General features: G+C 39.7%; 1 protein-coding gene and 1 non-coding gene across 8 annotated transcripts in view; both read right to left on the reverse strand.

Annotated features, from left to right (window-relative positions):
• Positions 1 to 14,322, reverse strand: part of Mpdz (multiple PDZ domain crumbs cell polarity complex component) — a 150,200-nt gene that overhangs the window by 50,013 nt on the left and 85,865 nt on the right. For 5 of the 7 annotated variants that reach the window (XM_021199919.1, XM_029540409.1, XM_029540411.1 and 2 more), the window contains 4 exons: positions 8,644 to 8,842; positions 5,695 to 5,736; positions 3,074 to 3,178; positions 505 to 597 (listed from right to left, as the gene is read on the reverse strand). In XM_021199919.1, coding sequence (XP_021055578.1) covers positions 505 to 597; positions 3,074 to 3,178; positions 5,695 to 5,736; positions 8,644 to 8,842 — 439 coding nt within the window. The remainder of the gene's footprint in view (positions 1 to 504; positions 598 to 3,073; positions 3,179 to 5,694; positions 5,737 to 8,643; positions 8,843 to 14,322) is intronic. The other 2 variants (XM_021199922.1, XM_021199920.1) reach the window with 1 other exon arrangement.
• LOC115064323 lies at positions 11,473 to 11,604 on the reverse strand. The gene has a single exon (XR_003844162.1). It is a non-coding gene; the product is annotated as a small nucleolar RNA SNORA17 (small nucleolar RNA).

Genomic DNA, 14,322 nt, shown 5'->3' on the forward strand with positions numbered 1-14,322 from the left:
CACACACACACACACACACACACACACACACACACACACACACAAACATATGCACGCACGCAGACACACACATTGGTTAAAATACATACAATTTTAAATGTAAGCATGTTAAACATGTAAATATAATGTTAAAATGTTAACATTACGTGCTATACTTAAAACTCTTCAGAACTTATTTATTCCAACTACTTTTGCATACTTTTCTCTAGATAATTGTCCTTAGTGTTTGCTATTGATCCTTGCAAATGTTAGTTTTAACCCTGTATGATAAACATTACTTTCTCTAGTACATATGAAAAAAAAAAAAAAGTGATTCTGTAAGAAGTTATAGGCCAGTCCTTTAGACCATCTCTCTCCCCACCCCACCCCCTCTCTCTCCATCTCCCCTTGCCTCAACCTCTCCCTCTCTCTCCTTCTCCCTTTCTCTCCCTCACCCCTCCCTCTCCCTTCCTTCCACTCTCCCTATACCCTCACTGAATGGGTAAACACAGAGGCAGTCCTTACCTCCGGGGCTGGCTCCAGCTGCTGTAAGCAGCATTCTGCAGTTCACTTTCTTCCCCTTCTCCTTCTTCTCGCTCTGGAAGTTCCGGAATGTCTCTGGTTAAGGAAACATACTGTGAGAATTTGGGGCAACCCTGCCTCCAATGTACTTAACTCTTTAGTTAAGCTCCAGCAGTAGAGCTGCCTGGATTCCCATTGTACTTGGCCTACAAGTTTACAACATTTCCCCAGAAAAATAAAAGGAGAAGGTAACTAAACAACCTTACTCTGGAGCCAGCTGTACCCAGAAGTCTGGAGAAACTGCTGCTCTCACAGTCTTGTCTGGTACATTTGCTGATGAGATGTGGGATAAAGGACAGTAAAGGAAAGGAATGGGGAATTGCAACAGACCCTGGGATTCTAAAGGAGAACTTGCCAGCAAATCATTCTCTGCCTTAAATGAATTCAGCATCAGTTGATTTTATAGAACTGAAAAGTCTAAAGAAAACATGTACTTAAATTGTAGCTGTTCTTCACTGATCGGAATTATGAACTAGTTCAAATGATGTGATCGTCAGATGTAAGGCCAGAACTCAGGTGGCTTCAGCACTTCAACATGGTTCCCAGTGCTAAGAAGCCAACGTCCAGGCTCTCTATGAATATCCTTTTTCTTTGAACTGAATGGTCAGATGTTGCTTAAACATTGTTAAAATAAAATTTACCTGCTATAGGCCCTACCAGCTGTTCTGTACTCGATGTTCCCTTTTACGTAAACTAAACAGGAGAGATCTGGGAAGAGCTGAGTTTTCTGGAGTCTAAACCTGACAACGGTCCAGAGTGGTTCCATGAGGTGTATTATAAAAGTGGTGTCAAATAGTTTAATGAGAAACAGTCCAAATGAAGCTCTTACTCAGAGAATATAAGTCAAAGGCATGAAAAGAGATGAAGAAAAATAGGTTTAGGAGACAGAGTGCGAATGTGAGCAGCTGCTGTAACATCTACTGACAGCCATTAGGGAGGGTAGCTTCTCTGCACTAATGCTGGGCTGGGAGATCTACGCATAAATTACGCATAAGTAGTCTTGGCCACACTGTACTGCATACCTGACATCTGAGCTGAGAAGATAGTCTTAATCCTTTGAAACACAGAGCCCAGTTTCTTCAAATGACTCTGAAACACTGAGTCTTTTCACTAACTCACAGATGCTTTTCTAAATATGCCAGTACTTGTTTTCTACCTTAACATGTTAATTCTCTCTGTGCCGTACATACTGCCTCTTTGGTTTAGGGACTTCCTTTGAAGTCAAGGGTCAAGCTCTTAGAGTTTGCCTGATTACATCCTAAGCATGGCTTTGAATACAAGCTAGGGGTGGGGGCTGCAGGAAGTTAAGCTCTTGCCGCTGCAGATTCCTCCTCTGTAAGATGTAGACTGCCTTTTGCAAGCATCCTGCTGATAAAAACAAACATGCTTTCTTTGCAATGAAACAGCTAATCTCTACACTGAAAAACTAACTCCCTTCTCTGTGCTGGGAGTAGAGACCAGCAATAAAAGTAGCTCGTTCATCCTAAAAGTCTACAATGTTTTAAGGCCCTTGCACTTACTGAGATGTTAACTGGTCCTCCATTTAGACAGAAGAAAGAGAGCTTTTCCCATTTTGACAGGAAACACTGGGACACTACAGTCAACCCACGCTATGAATCCCAAGACAGGAATCCTGGAGTGCACCTGGGCCAACTTTTGCACAGGGTGACCTACTCCTGCCATAAATGTCCTGAGTCACAAAGTACTGGAATATTCTTTTTCTTTCTAAACACAGATCCTGTCTTCACATCCCCAAGGGCTCTCTGCACACTGCGGGCCTTGCATGTTTGCAGAGGAAGCAATGGCGCTATCTCCTAATTCCTTCAGGACCACTGGGAAGCAGGGTGTTCTGACGACCTCTGTGCAGGTAGGACTTCTGAGACAGCTGCCAAATGTTTATGAGGCTCTATGCTCTACACTAAGCTTACGAGAAATCTGGTATCTAACTGTCAGTGTAACTGCAAACAGCAACCCACAGAAAACAGCACATACTTCCAGAGACAGCATTCTGACATTTCTTTCCTGCTGTGAACTCAATCAATAGCACTAGCAAACCCTAATTCTATCTTTTTGTAAGAGTAAAATAAAAAACTCTATTATTTAAATGTTCTTAATATACACTACGGAAAGAGCCTTATAAAGCTAAGCACCACTTCCTAATATCCCTATATACCAAGATTCTGAACCTATGAGTCTCCGAAGAGAATAAATATATTTGTTAAAAATGTTTCTGATTGAATTGTTTGATATTTCTAGGAAAAGTAAAAATACTACATATAACCATGGAAAATGTGCTGTCTAGGTAATTAATGAAATAATAATAACTGGGGAGAATCTTAAATGCTAAAAGTGTTATAGAGAAGGTGGATGAAAGATTATTTTAATTTATTGAACTGAATATTTATATATATACCAAATTTTCAATTCCAAATGATAATTACTTGAATAATTGAGACAAAGGGAGACTTATTTTTTATAATACTCTATATCATTTATTGACTTATTGACTCACCTGCCAGTGTATGAAGAAAAAATATCCAGCGCCATTATTCCTCCAGCTTGTTGACCAAAACTTACTCTGAACTCTTCCAAATGTTCTGCAGGCACGTAAGTAATTCTGGGAATAAACATAGTCCATGACAGCAAAGGGAAGAGTCTGTCTGTCAGGAAAGCCCCTCAAACACAGAAAGTTCCTACTGCCCACTCGTGTCTGCCCACCCGTGTCTGCCCACTCGTGTCTGCCCACTCGTGTCTGCACTTCTTTTGGTATGGAGAATGAGCATATTCAACATACAATCCAAATTTCAAGACAAAATACTCTATGGGCAAACACAAAAATTGAAATTTAAATTGTAAATGCTACCGAGAAACTACTAATGGGGAAGTAGAATCATTTGTTTCTCCAAATGAGTAAGTTACTGTAATATTTTTGAGATTTGGAGGTGCTAAAATTCAGTAAGAGAGCTGGAGAGGCAGTTGACTAGCAGAGTGCTTACATGGGAAAGCTCTGGGTTTGCTCTTTTTTGCTACAGTGATAAATGGCTGGATGAGTGAATGAAGGAAGTTGAGTGACTGAATGTATGTATGTATGAATGAATGAATGAATGAATGAATGAATGAAACTAAGGTTATACCTCAATTGCAGAATGTTTGCTTACCATGCCTGGGGCCTAGGTTCATCACTATTGCCACAAAATAAATATGTAAGTAAATAAATATCCATATTAATAATATTTTGTCATAAACTATCTAGATTCCCTAGTAGAAATTAGTTGTACTTTATTAAACACTAAATATCTGGAACTTACTGCTGTTAACAATGTTGCTAAATTTGTTAAGCTTATGGAAAGATTCACTAATGTGTAGCAACTTTTATTTTACTTTTATTTTCCTCTAAGAAAGCTGTTTACACTTGAAATAAAACTAGTAAGTTCAACAAGTAGCAACTGAGTGTTCAGCATGTGGAAGCCATTACACTGGACACAGAATACAGTCATGAACTTAGAAATCAATGCAGCAAAGCTCCTATTTACTGCTATTCTGGAAGGCTAGTTGCACCACTGATAAAATTTATTAATAGGTTGGCTAATATCCTCAAATTAGTAAATACTCAGGGAAATACTATTCTTGAAGTCAGTAGGATAGAGACATGTTTGTGCAACTAGTCAAAAGAGTATGTATACAACATGCTCAATATAGCAATCACAAAGACTCTTAAAATATATATCCACTAAGATGAGTTCAAAAGATCCTGACATTGAGTCAGAGGCATTCAGTCTTTCATGTCTTCTAAGTGCAACCTCATGGGTTTGAGGTGCTCTGAGGCAAGACAACATTGCTGAACCTCGAATGTTTCAACCACAAGTGTGTCATCTTTTATTAGGCAGTCATTAGCCACAGGCCACCAGACAGTGAGGCAGCAGGATTCTCTCAGAACACAGCTGGCTGCACCACAGGAGCCCACCAAAAAACCACTCAAACTCCTGGGAAGCTCCTTGAGACAATTCCACCTCCAGGACCAAACTTTGAGCAGAAAACAGTGGTTATGGGAATTTCACTAGGCACAGTAAAAGCATTCCATTCAATGGCCCAGCTTAATATATTCATTTATTTTAAAAAAACAGACAAGAAAAACTTTAAGGTGTTACAAAAATACTGAACAGTAGATTTGCTGTTATCTATTCAAATTTCATGTAATATATATTTCTATATAATACTAAAATATAAAAATTAATATAAAATCGAAAAAAGTAACAGGATTTTAGAAAACATGATTTTGAAGGCTCTTTAGAAAAACTAAATTTGAAAAAACTCATATAAACCAACTCTTGAGTTAAAACCAAGAGAAACTATATAGACAAAGTATGGCAGGGATGCAATAATACTAATAAAAAGCCTCGCCTATGTTGTTTATTTGCCATCTTGAAACCCCACGCAGGATTCATGAGTTTTCTGTATTTGCTGATTTACTTCTATCAGAGGATAAGAAATGAAGGCTTTATAAATATTGTTTGATATTTTGTTGGCCAGGTGAAAGAACAAAGAAAGTTGCTTCCATGGTCATTTGTCCCAACCAACATTAACAGCGGTCATCAGAAGAGGTGCCCCACAATGCAACAGCACATGCAGAGCAGTGGCAGCACATGGCCAATTACACAGCCCATAAAACCTCCAAATGAGGCAGAAAACGGCAAAGCCGAATGACAAGCTGCAGAAACACAGGGAATGCAGATTATCTGGGAACTGCATCGAGACCTTCTATGTCATCTAACCTCTCGTTACACATGGAGTGGAAGAAAAGAGATTTGCTTTAGTGATGCTGACGTGTGATAACAGCTGCTAATCCGGGGGCCACGCCTGAACATGCACACAGGATCAGCCTCACAAAGGAGCCTGAAAGCTTAGTGGCTCGCAAAAAAGGATTTCCAAATGAGTTCACAACCATCATTGCAATGCGAAAATGTAGCAACTGCATAGCTCTGCTGGAAATGACATTCTTATAAATGAAGAAAACAGCCAAACTGTACACACTGAATCTAATCTGGATCTGGGATGTTACAGAAGCATGAAATGGTTTTCACAGACAAGTTGTAACACACCGCCATAATGAGCTTTTGAGTCACCAATACTCACACATAAAAGGGGGCCCGGTCGTCAGCAGGTGCTGCAGAGAATCTAGAATGGGAAGCATACGCCGCGGCGTCTTTTTACAATGGTGTTAACAAATGTCAGTGTCTTGTGCTGAATGTGAGACGCATACATATGTAGTTAAAAGTGGGTGCTCCTGGATATTTTCCCCCTTTCCACCTCCCTCTCATCTACACCTCCCCCAGAAAAGCATCTGCTCTTTCCTGGTGTCTATAGCGGTGATTATTAACAAGCATGGAAAAATGTAACTGCAATCAATCTTTTATTCCTTGATCAGGAATTCATCCCACACGTTGGGTTAAGGCAGGTGAATTCTGATTCAGCTCAGTAATTATCTGGCAGATGTTATAAGCAGCTGCTGCTAAGCACAAAACCCTAGCTATTATTACAGTAATGTGTACTAGCTCCTGGCAAGGTACAGTGAAAAGGAACAGAGTGCGTTCTGTTGAGGGTTCACATCTGGCTTTGCACAGGAAACAAGGAGGCCTGGAACTTAACTGGCTGTTCTTGAACTCTGTAAACTCAATCCACCCCTTAGGCATGCACGAATGCACACAACCTTCACAGTGTCTATCCTGAATGGCAGAGAAAGGAGCACACGCACTGTCACAACAAGCAACCATTTCCCTATGGCCAATCAGTTCCACAGCTGAGTCAGAATCTGGGAGGATTTTTTTAAAAAGCTTCCAGCACTCCCCATTAATAAGCAATACAGGGAAAGTGACTGGACAGGACTTAGAGCCAAGCCATAAGTACAGAGCTGAATTGGTCAGGGGTGGCGGTATGGTTTTATTCAGAATAAAGGAATAACTGCACTTCCCTCTGGAAGAATGACAGCAGTGACCTCAGGGCAATTCTAAACCCCTGCTTTATGAAATGGAAGCGACAGAAAGGGAATATGGCCAAAAATACTTCAGAGAAAACCAAGAAAACACTGCTCAGCAGCCCCACTAAGTGTGATTTATATAACGTGTTATGCTTCTGAAAAAAGGACTGTGGGAAAATAAACTTAATTTCAACCATTTTTCTCAGTAAGTCCTTTTACAGTTCCTGAGTCAGCATTAGTGGGCCTTTAAGAAAATTGGTGTTTTTTTTTATGTGTATGCAAGTGTGTGTGCGTGTATGTGTGTGTGTGTGTTTGTGTGTGTATAAGACAGACTAATGTGCTTGTGAGGAATACTGACTAGAGTGTCTGTCTCTGATTAGAGAAAGACTGGTGTGTGTGTGTGTGTGTGTGTGTGTGTGTGTGTGTGTGTAAAATTGACTAGTTAATTTCAGAAGAAGGCAGATTTTTTTTCTTCCCCGTTTTACATGTAAATGTCACAGTGTGCTTTGACTTCTGAGATGTGACAGCCATGCTTAGGAAGTTAGCCCTCTAGTTGTCTTTCAGAGTTATAAGACAGTTGATCCTCTCTAGGGATTTGGGGTTTCTGGCTTGATTGACAAGTGAAGGGGAAAATATGAGACACAATACAAATCATTAAGAAATACGAGAGGAGATGTTTTGACTTTAAATCCACTCAAAACTTCCCTGAAATGAACTCGATGCAGGACCTACACTTTGGAGATAGTGCTGAATTTCTACAATCATTGGTGGGGATGGAGTATGGATGCTGATGCTTCAAGTGCCCAATAGACTCAGTGAACAACTGAGTGTTCGATCACCAGGCCATCTGCATTTCATAACACACCTAATCATGTAAGCCAAATATCCTGCAACAAACCATTTCCATGTGATCTGTACCATTTACCTTTAGGCAAAAGGAGGGCTGGCCACAAGCAAGAAGAAATGAACTGAAAAGCTGTTCCATTTGTATAGCACAGGACTAAATTTTAAAATGATGTTCCCCTGTATTCTTATTAAAAGATAATTAAGAAATGTATCTATGATCAAAGACCTGCTCTACTACAGAGTTAAAATGGCATATGAACTATGATAGTGTGCATGAAGGTTCTGCCTGTGAGCAACAGCCCTTCTGTGTCCCACAGCAGGAGTCGCTCACAACAGACATGCTTACTGCTTATGAATGGCAGCATAGAAACCATGTGGTCAGAATGCTCTAAGTGCATATTCTGCAAAGGAATGCATTTGCAAAATATTATAGAAAAATAACCCCATGCTAGTAATCACTACCAATTTAAGGTAAGCAATCTTCCTGAGCTCTGATTTATGTTTTGATCCCTTGTAGAATAAGCACAAATAATCAATGATGACTATCAGAGGTGAGATCCACATTGGTGAATGTGATAAAGCCTGAACTGCATTTTACGCTAGTGTGTATGTGTATGTATGTGTGTATATATATATATATATATATATATATATATATATATATAGTATGTGTGTGTGTGTGTGTGTGTGCGCTCGCGTGTGTGTTTGTGTGATGTGTTTTAGGAACATTATAGACTTGCAGAAAAATTCAAGCACTTCCTGGAAAAATAAGCTCCAGGGTCTATAAGTAGAAAATAGCACAGCGATCAGTGCTCCATGGGCACAAGGGAGCTCCTGAAAGGTTAGTGTAGTTCAGGCAGGCCTTGTGCTCGTTAGCCTTCTTCACACCTGGCACTTCAGAGAACTCCTGTGGTTCTAGGATTCATAGGGAGTTACATGATTTTTTATACTGAGGGCTGTAGCCACCATGAAACTGTGTGAGATTATGAGATGTCTGAAACACAGGATGTCTCTCACAGCCAGGGTTCTTAGGAAAGCACCAGATCAAACATGACAACATACTTCTAGCAAAATTCAAGTGTCACAAACTTTATCCAGGATCAAGAACTAATCAGAAATAAAGCATGGAATAATTTACATGGGAAAAAAAGATAATTCTGTGTACCATATAGAAGTATATACTTATTGATAAGAAAAATATTCTTATTAAGGAGATAAAATTAATGAATTTCCTAAGACAAACTGATCCAGATGACACTTACTTGATATCAGGTCCAATTAGAGAATGTCTTCTGAGCATGGCCCGTGCCTGGGCATTGGTTAGACTGATGGTCGATTCTTCATTAATGGACAAAATGCAGTCGCCCACAGCAATCCGGCCATCGCGACTAATGGCGCCCCCATGAATGATGCTCCGCACAATCACTCCCAGGCCATCTTTATTGGCACTTACTGTCATACCTACGGGGACAAAGGGATGCTGACAAGGACCACAGACAGTGTTGTCAAAACCTCTGCACGTCAACGTTTACTTATAGATTTGTAGAATGGGAGTCATGCTTTTAGTTATTAAGCAGTCTTTCTAAGGAAATATTTTACATTTATTGTCAGTCCTAGTTGTGCTTGTGTGGTATATGCATGAATGTGCCATGGAGCACGTGTGGACTCCAGAAGACCAAAGTTTTATTCATTTCTCTTTCCCCAGCATGGCTTCTGGGCACTGAACTTAGGTCATCAAGCTTGCAGGGCAGGCAATTTTATATGGTCAGTCATCTGGCTGGCCCACAATAAAATCTTTTTAAGAGATTTAAGATCTCTGTCAAACAGTGTAAAGGTAAAATATTCCATATTTAATACATAGCAGATTAAAACACTTGACTCTGTAAAATAAATATAATTTAGACCATTTGACGTGGTCCACCTTTTAAGATATAAGCTCTCTTAAAACACCATATAAGGCCTGAGAAATAGATCAGTGGTTAGAGCACTGATTGTTTTTCCTGAGGTCCCAGGTTTAATTCTCAGCACCCACCTGGCAGCTCCCAACTGTCCAACTCCAAGATCTGACAGCCTCACACAGATATACATGCAGGCAAAACCACCAATGTATATAAAATAAAAATGAATTACTTTTTAAAAAGAAAATACCAGCCTGGCGTGGTGGCGCACGCCTTTAATCCCAGCACTTGGGAGGCAGAGGCAGGCAGATTTCTGAGTTCGAGGCCAGCCTGGTCTACAAAGTGAGTTCCAGGACAGCCAAGGCTATACAGAGAAACCCTGTCTCAAAAAAAAAAAAAAAAAAAAAAAGAAAATACCATATACTATCAGAGTTGTTTTCTAACAGCAGTTCATGTCCTACACATGTATCAAATTAACAGAACTCCAAATGTATATCCTAAGATGGCAGTTACTACTTCATATGTAGGTGCCTCATTCATCTCTATCTCTACAGCAGGGAGCTGCTATGTGCTAAATCTTAACACCGGTTGCTTAAGATAGACAGCATGGAGAATAGAACTCCTAACAGTCTACAGTGTGCAATAAAGTCTTGACTCCCAGAGCAGAACACACAATGCATCTGAATGTTGTCCGCTGACTCAAATCAACAGAAGTATAATTCTCAGCTATTATAGTTTCTGTTTCTGAACTCTAATCAGTTCCAAATATGGGCATCTGATACCTTCTTTACAATTTCCCTGGATTTCATATCAGACAAAAGATTGAATCTTCATCATTATAATGTTATATAACTTTTAGTTCTTCACTTCCTCGCATTTCAACAGTATTCCCCTTCTTGATAAAAGGACATTACTGTTCTATCATAGTACTCTCCTTTATTCAAAGAGAAACACTGGAGTCATTGTGTGTGTGTGTGTGTGTGCATGTGTGTGTGTATGTATGTATGTATGTGTGTGCATGTGCTTGATTTTGTGTGTGTGTGCATGTGTGTGTGTGTATGTAACTCCAGGTGCATGTCTGTACAAGTGTGTGTGGACGTTAGAGGGCAACTCGGAGTGATGTTCCTCAGGTATCTTCTACATTTTGATTGAGAGAAGGTCACTCCTTGGTCTGGAAATAGGCTAGCTGGCTATACCGGGCAGGAGCCTGCTCATTTCTGTCTTCAATCTCATTATAGCTGGGATTAAACTGTGTTACACCCAATCTGGCTTTTAATGTAGGTTCTAACAATCTCAATTCAGTCCCTCACACTTGACTGGTCAGTGTTTCAGTGTTTCAGCAGTTGAACCATCTCTCCACTCCTGAAACTATTTTGGCTACTATCTGACATGTCTCCCCTAGATCTAACATATTACCAAGACCTATCATTTCTATCTTTAAACATTACCTGTAATCTGCTTGCTTTTCTCCACTTCTAAATAAAGCCTGGATCAAGCCTACAGCATTCCTTGCTTATAATTTTGCAGTCCTGTAACTGTTCATTTGCCTTATGATACTGTGCCATGTAATTTACTATACTCAGTAGAAAGGGAATTCAAATGAGATAAATCCTATCCTACATGACCTTTGCATGAAACCCTCAACACTTTTCTAACATACATCATAACTCTCAGGCCCAGTACAGAGAACATAGTAGACCTGCCCTCCATGAAACTTGGACCCTTTCTTTTTTAATTGCATGCTACTTGGCCCTTGAGTTCCAGCTATTGCTGCTTTCTTTCATAACACAATGACTTCTGCCCCTCTTAACTTTACCTGATACTCTACCTGGAATATGCTCTAACAAAATTTATACTTTCTTATGATTTGGCCTCACTTTCTCCAAAGCAGCATTCAATATAAGCTGTTTGAATTACTGTTACCTTAACAGCTTATCAGCACCCTATTTACACATTAAACCTGTAAGTTTATATTTAAAACATTTCAATACAGCATAATTCACTTAAGCAAATTCACAACTTAAAAAAAACCTTTTTACTGGTTCTTTGTGAATTTCACACCATGTACCCCCAATCCCACTCATGGTCCTAGGCAGGGTTCTTCTAGGCTCTGGCTTGCTCACTGTCCTAGGAACCAGGCTGGGCCTGCCTGGCTCAGGACTGGAGGTCATCTCAGGCTTGCTTTTTTCAGAGAATGTTAAACTACTAATCTTCCAGATGTTCATAGGTCAGTACACTGAGCGTAGACACAGCTTCTCCCCTCTCTACTACCCTCCCGATGCACATGGGACACAGCAGCCACACCTCAATGCTTCTAGGGGCAGTGTAGTATTTTCTTTTGCAATAAGATTATGTGAATAATCACAACACAAAGAGATATAAAGATATCAAGTTTTTTCTTGTTCCTTTTTTTCTTGTTGAGGTTTTTGTTGTTATGTTTTTATTTTTGTTTTTGTTTTTGTTGTTTGTTATTGCTGCTATTTTTTAAGGCACTTTTTTATTAGATATTTTCTTCATTTACATTGCTGCTATTTCAAGACAAGGTTTCACTATGCAGCTATGGCAGGCCTCAAAATCACTGAGCAGAATAAACTGGCTTCAAACTCAGATCTTACTGCCTCTGCCTCCCAAGTACTGCGATTAGCATGATGGGATTAAAGGCAAGAGCCACAACATCTGGTGCTTCTCCTTGTTCTTGTTGTTTTCTAGACGAGATCTCTCTATGTAGCCCTGACTGTCCTGGAAATTGGCCTGTAGACTAAACTGGCCTAGAACTCAGATCCTGCTGCCTCTATCTCTGAAGTGGTAGAATTAAAGACATGTGCCACCACCTGCCTGGTTTTTGTTTTGTTTTGTTTTGTTTTTTTGTTTTGTGTTTAGACAGGGACAATCCTGAGTAGTATAGAACTCTCTAAGTAAGCTAACCGTGAATTTGCTGCAATTCTCCTGCCTCTGTCTCCCAACCACTGCGATTACAGGTATAAATCATACCATAATGAGTTTTTTATATACAAACTTTGACAAAAGTAAAAGAAATTCATTGTTTTATTTTTACCATTATTCATTATATCATTATAATTTTAATATCTATCTAAATATGAGTATCAGTGATACTAATCCATATATTTTTAAAACAATTTTGAGAATATTCCCAGTAATATTTGTATCCTGATACCACAAACAGGCCTGGATAGGAGCAATCCAGTATCTTATAGTTAAAATGCTAAGAACAGACAACAGAGGGTTTTGAAAACTGCAAGAGAGAAGGGTCAAGACATTTACAAACACAGACATAATAGGGTAACTCCAGACCATCTGAAAGAAATATTTAAAGCCAGAAGAACCTGGAAATATATATTTCAAGCTCTGCAAGACTATAACTGCTAACACAGACCATTGTACTCAGGAAAAAAAAACTACCTATTAAAATTGAAAGAGAAATACAAACTTCCCAGGACAGAAATATACAAAGGAACTTAAGAACATGAACCCAGCTCTAATGGGGATGCTGGAAGGAAAATTTCCATCTCAAGAGAAGAATAAACATCAAAGACGCCAAGAGGAATAAATAAACAATACCTGGACAGTTCATAAAAGGGGAGCTAAGTAAACCCCACAGAGCAGATGGTCACTGAAACAGTTCTTTCAATATTTAGTCTCAACACTAATAGTTTTAATGTTCCCAATAACAAAAGTACAGATTACTGAATTAGATTAGAAAATAGAGCAAAATTTATTTTTTCTTCTGCCTTCAAGAACATACCTCAACTCTAAATATTTATAGCACCTTTGAATAAAAAGATGGAAAAAAGTTATTCCTAACAAATATAACCAAGAAGCAAACAGGGGTTAACCATTTCAATATCTGGTAAAATAGAATTCAAGACAAAACGAGTCAGAAGAGATGAGGAAGGTTACTTCATAATCAAAGCAACAACCCATCAAGAGGACATTATAGTTCTAAACATATACACACCAAATTTGATAAAACAAGCACTACTAGGTTCAAAGCCACAAAGCTGTCAGTACGCAAATTTAGCCAAACCGCAGGTGCCAGCAGGCCTTACAGACGCTCACTAGAGAGAAGACTAAGTTCAAAATATAACTAAAAAATAAAGTTCTAAAGGAACTGCCCTGCATGAGTGGATAATACTTACATCAGAAGGTATGCACTATTAAAAGTAAGTACAGTGCAAGTAATGAGATACCTTCCTACCAGTTACTGCTCAGATAGACCCCAGAAGCCTCTAAAACAGCATGAGCTATTGACATTGACCTTGGTTACCTAACAATTACACAGTAAGACCTATTGGTGAAGACAACACACACTTCGTCTGAAGGACACAGAGAAAACGATATCAAACCGACCAGTAGTTCTCTGCTGGCAAGCTTCAATTGTACCAGGAGCAGACCCTTCATGCTACAATACCACCCTATCAAGCAATATGCCCACTGGTATAGTAGTGGCATGATTTGGGGGTGGAGTGGGGTGGACTTCATGACTGGTACTGTATACATGGTCAGAAGCCATGGGGAAGTCATGGGCCCGGGAAAGAACCTCTATTGTTATTTTCCTCAAAGGCCATGATTTTAAATTGCCTTCTTAATATTTAGATTCATGCTCAGACCTGGGCTATGCTCCATCTTTGTCAGAGAAGGTTCTTTTTGCAGGGGGCAGTAGTTAATTCAGAGATGCTTAGCTGGTTTAATGATGAGAAAGAGACTCAGTGTTCAGCATCTTTGTCAACTCCTCCTGCCACCCAGTCTCAGAGTTGGCAGAAGAGGAGGCAGACATAATTTAAGAGCTGAAAGCTACAGAGGAATGCTATGAAATGCTGTCTTATGGGCACGCCATGACATGCCAACATGTGAGCTCCCAGCAGTTGTGGCTACCTGTATAAATCCAGCCAGCCAACATCCTGGGATAGATGGGGGTGGTCTTAGTGTGGAGCTGCCGGCAACTGCCAGCAGCTGGGAAACGCGGATCAATTCTTCTTTGCTGGTGTTCCCACTGGTAGGTTCCCCATGTTTCAGTGGCTAACC

The sequence above is a fragment of the Mus pahari genome, chromosome 6, assembly GCF_900095145.1.
Source record: "Mus pahari chromosome 6, PAHARI_EIJ_v1.1, whole genome shotgun sequence".
NCBI classification, from domain to species: domain Eukaryota; kingdom Metazoa; phylum Chordata; class Mammalia; order Rodentia; family Muridae; genus Mus; species Mus pahari.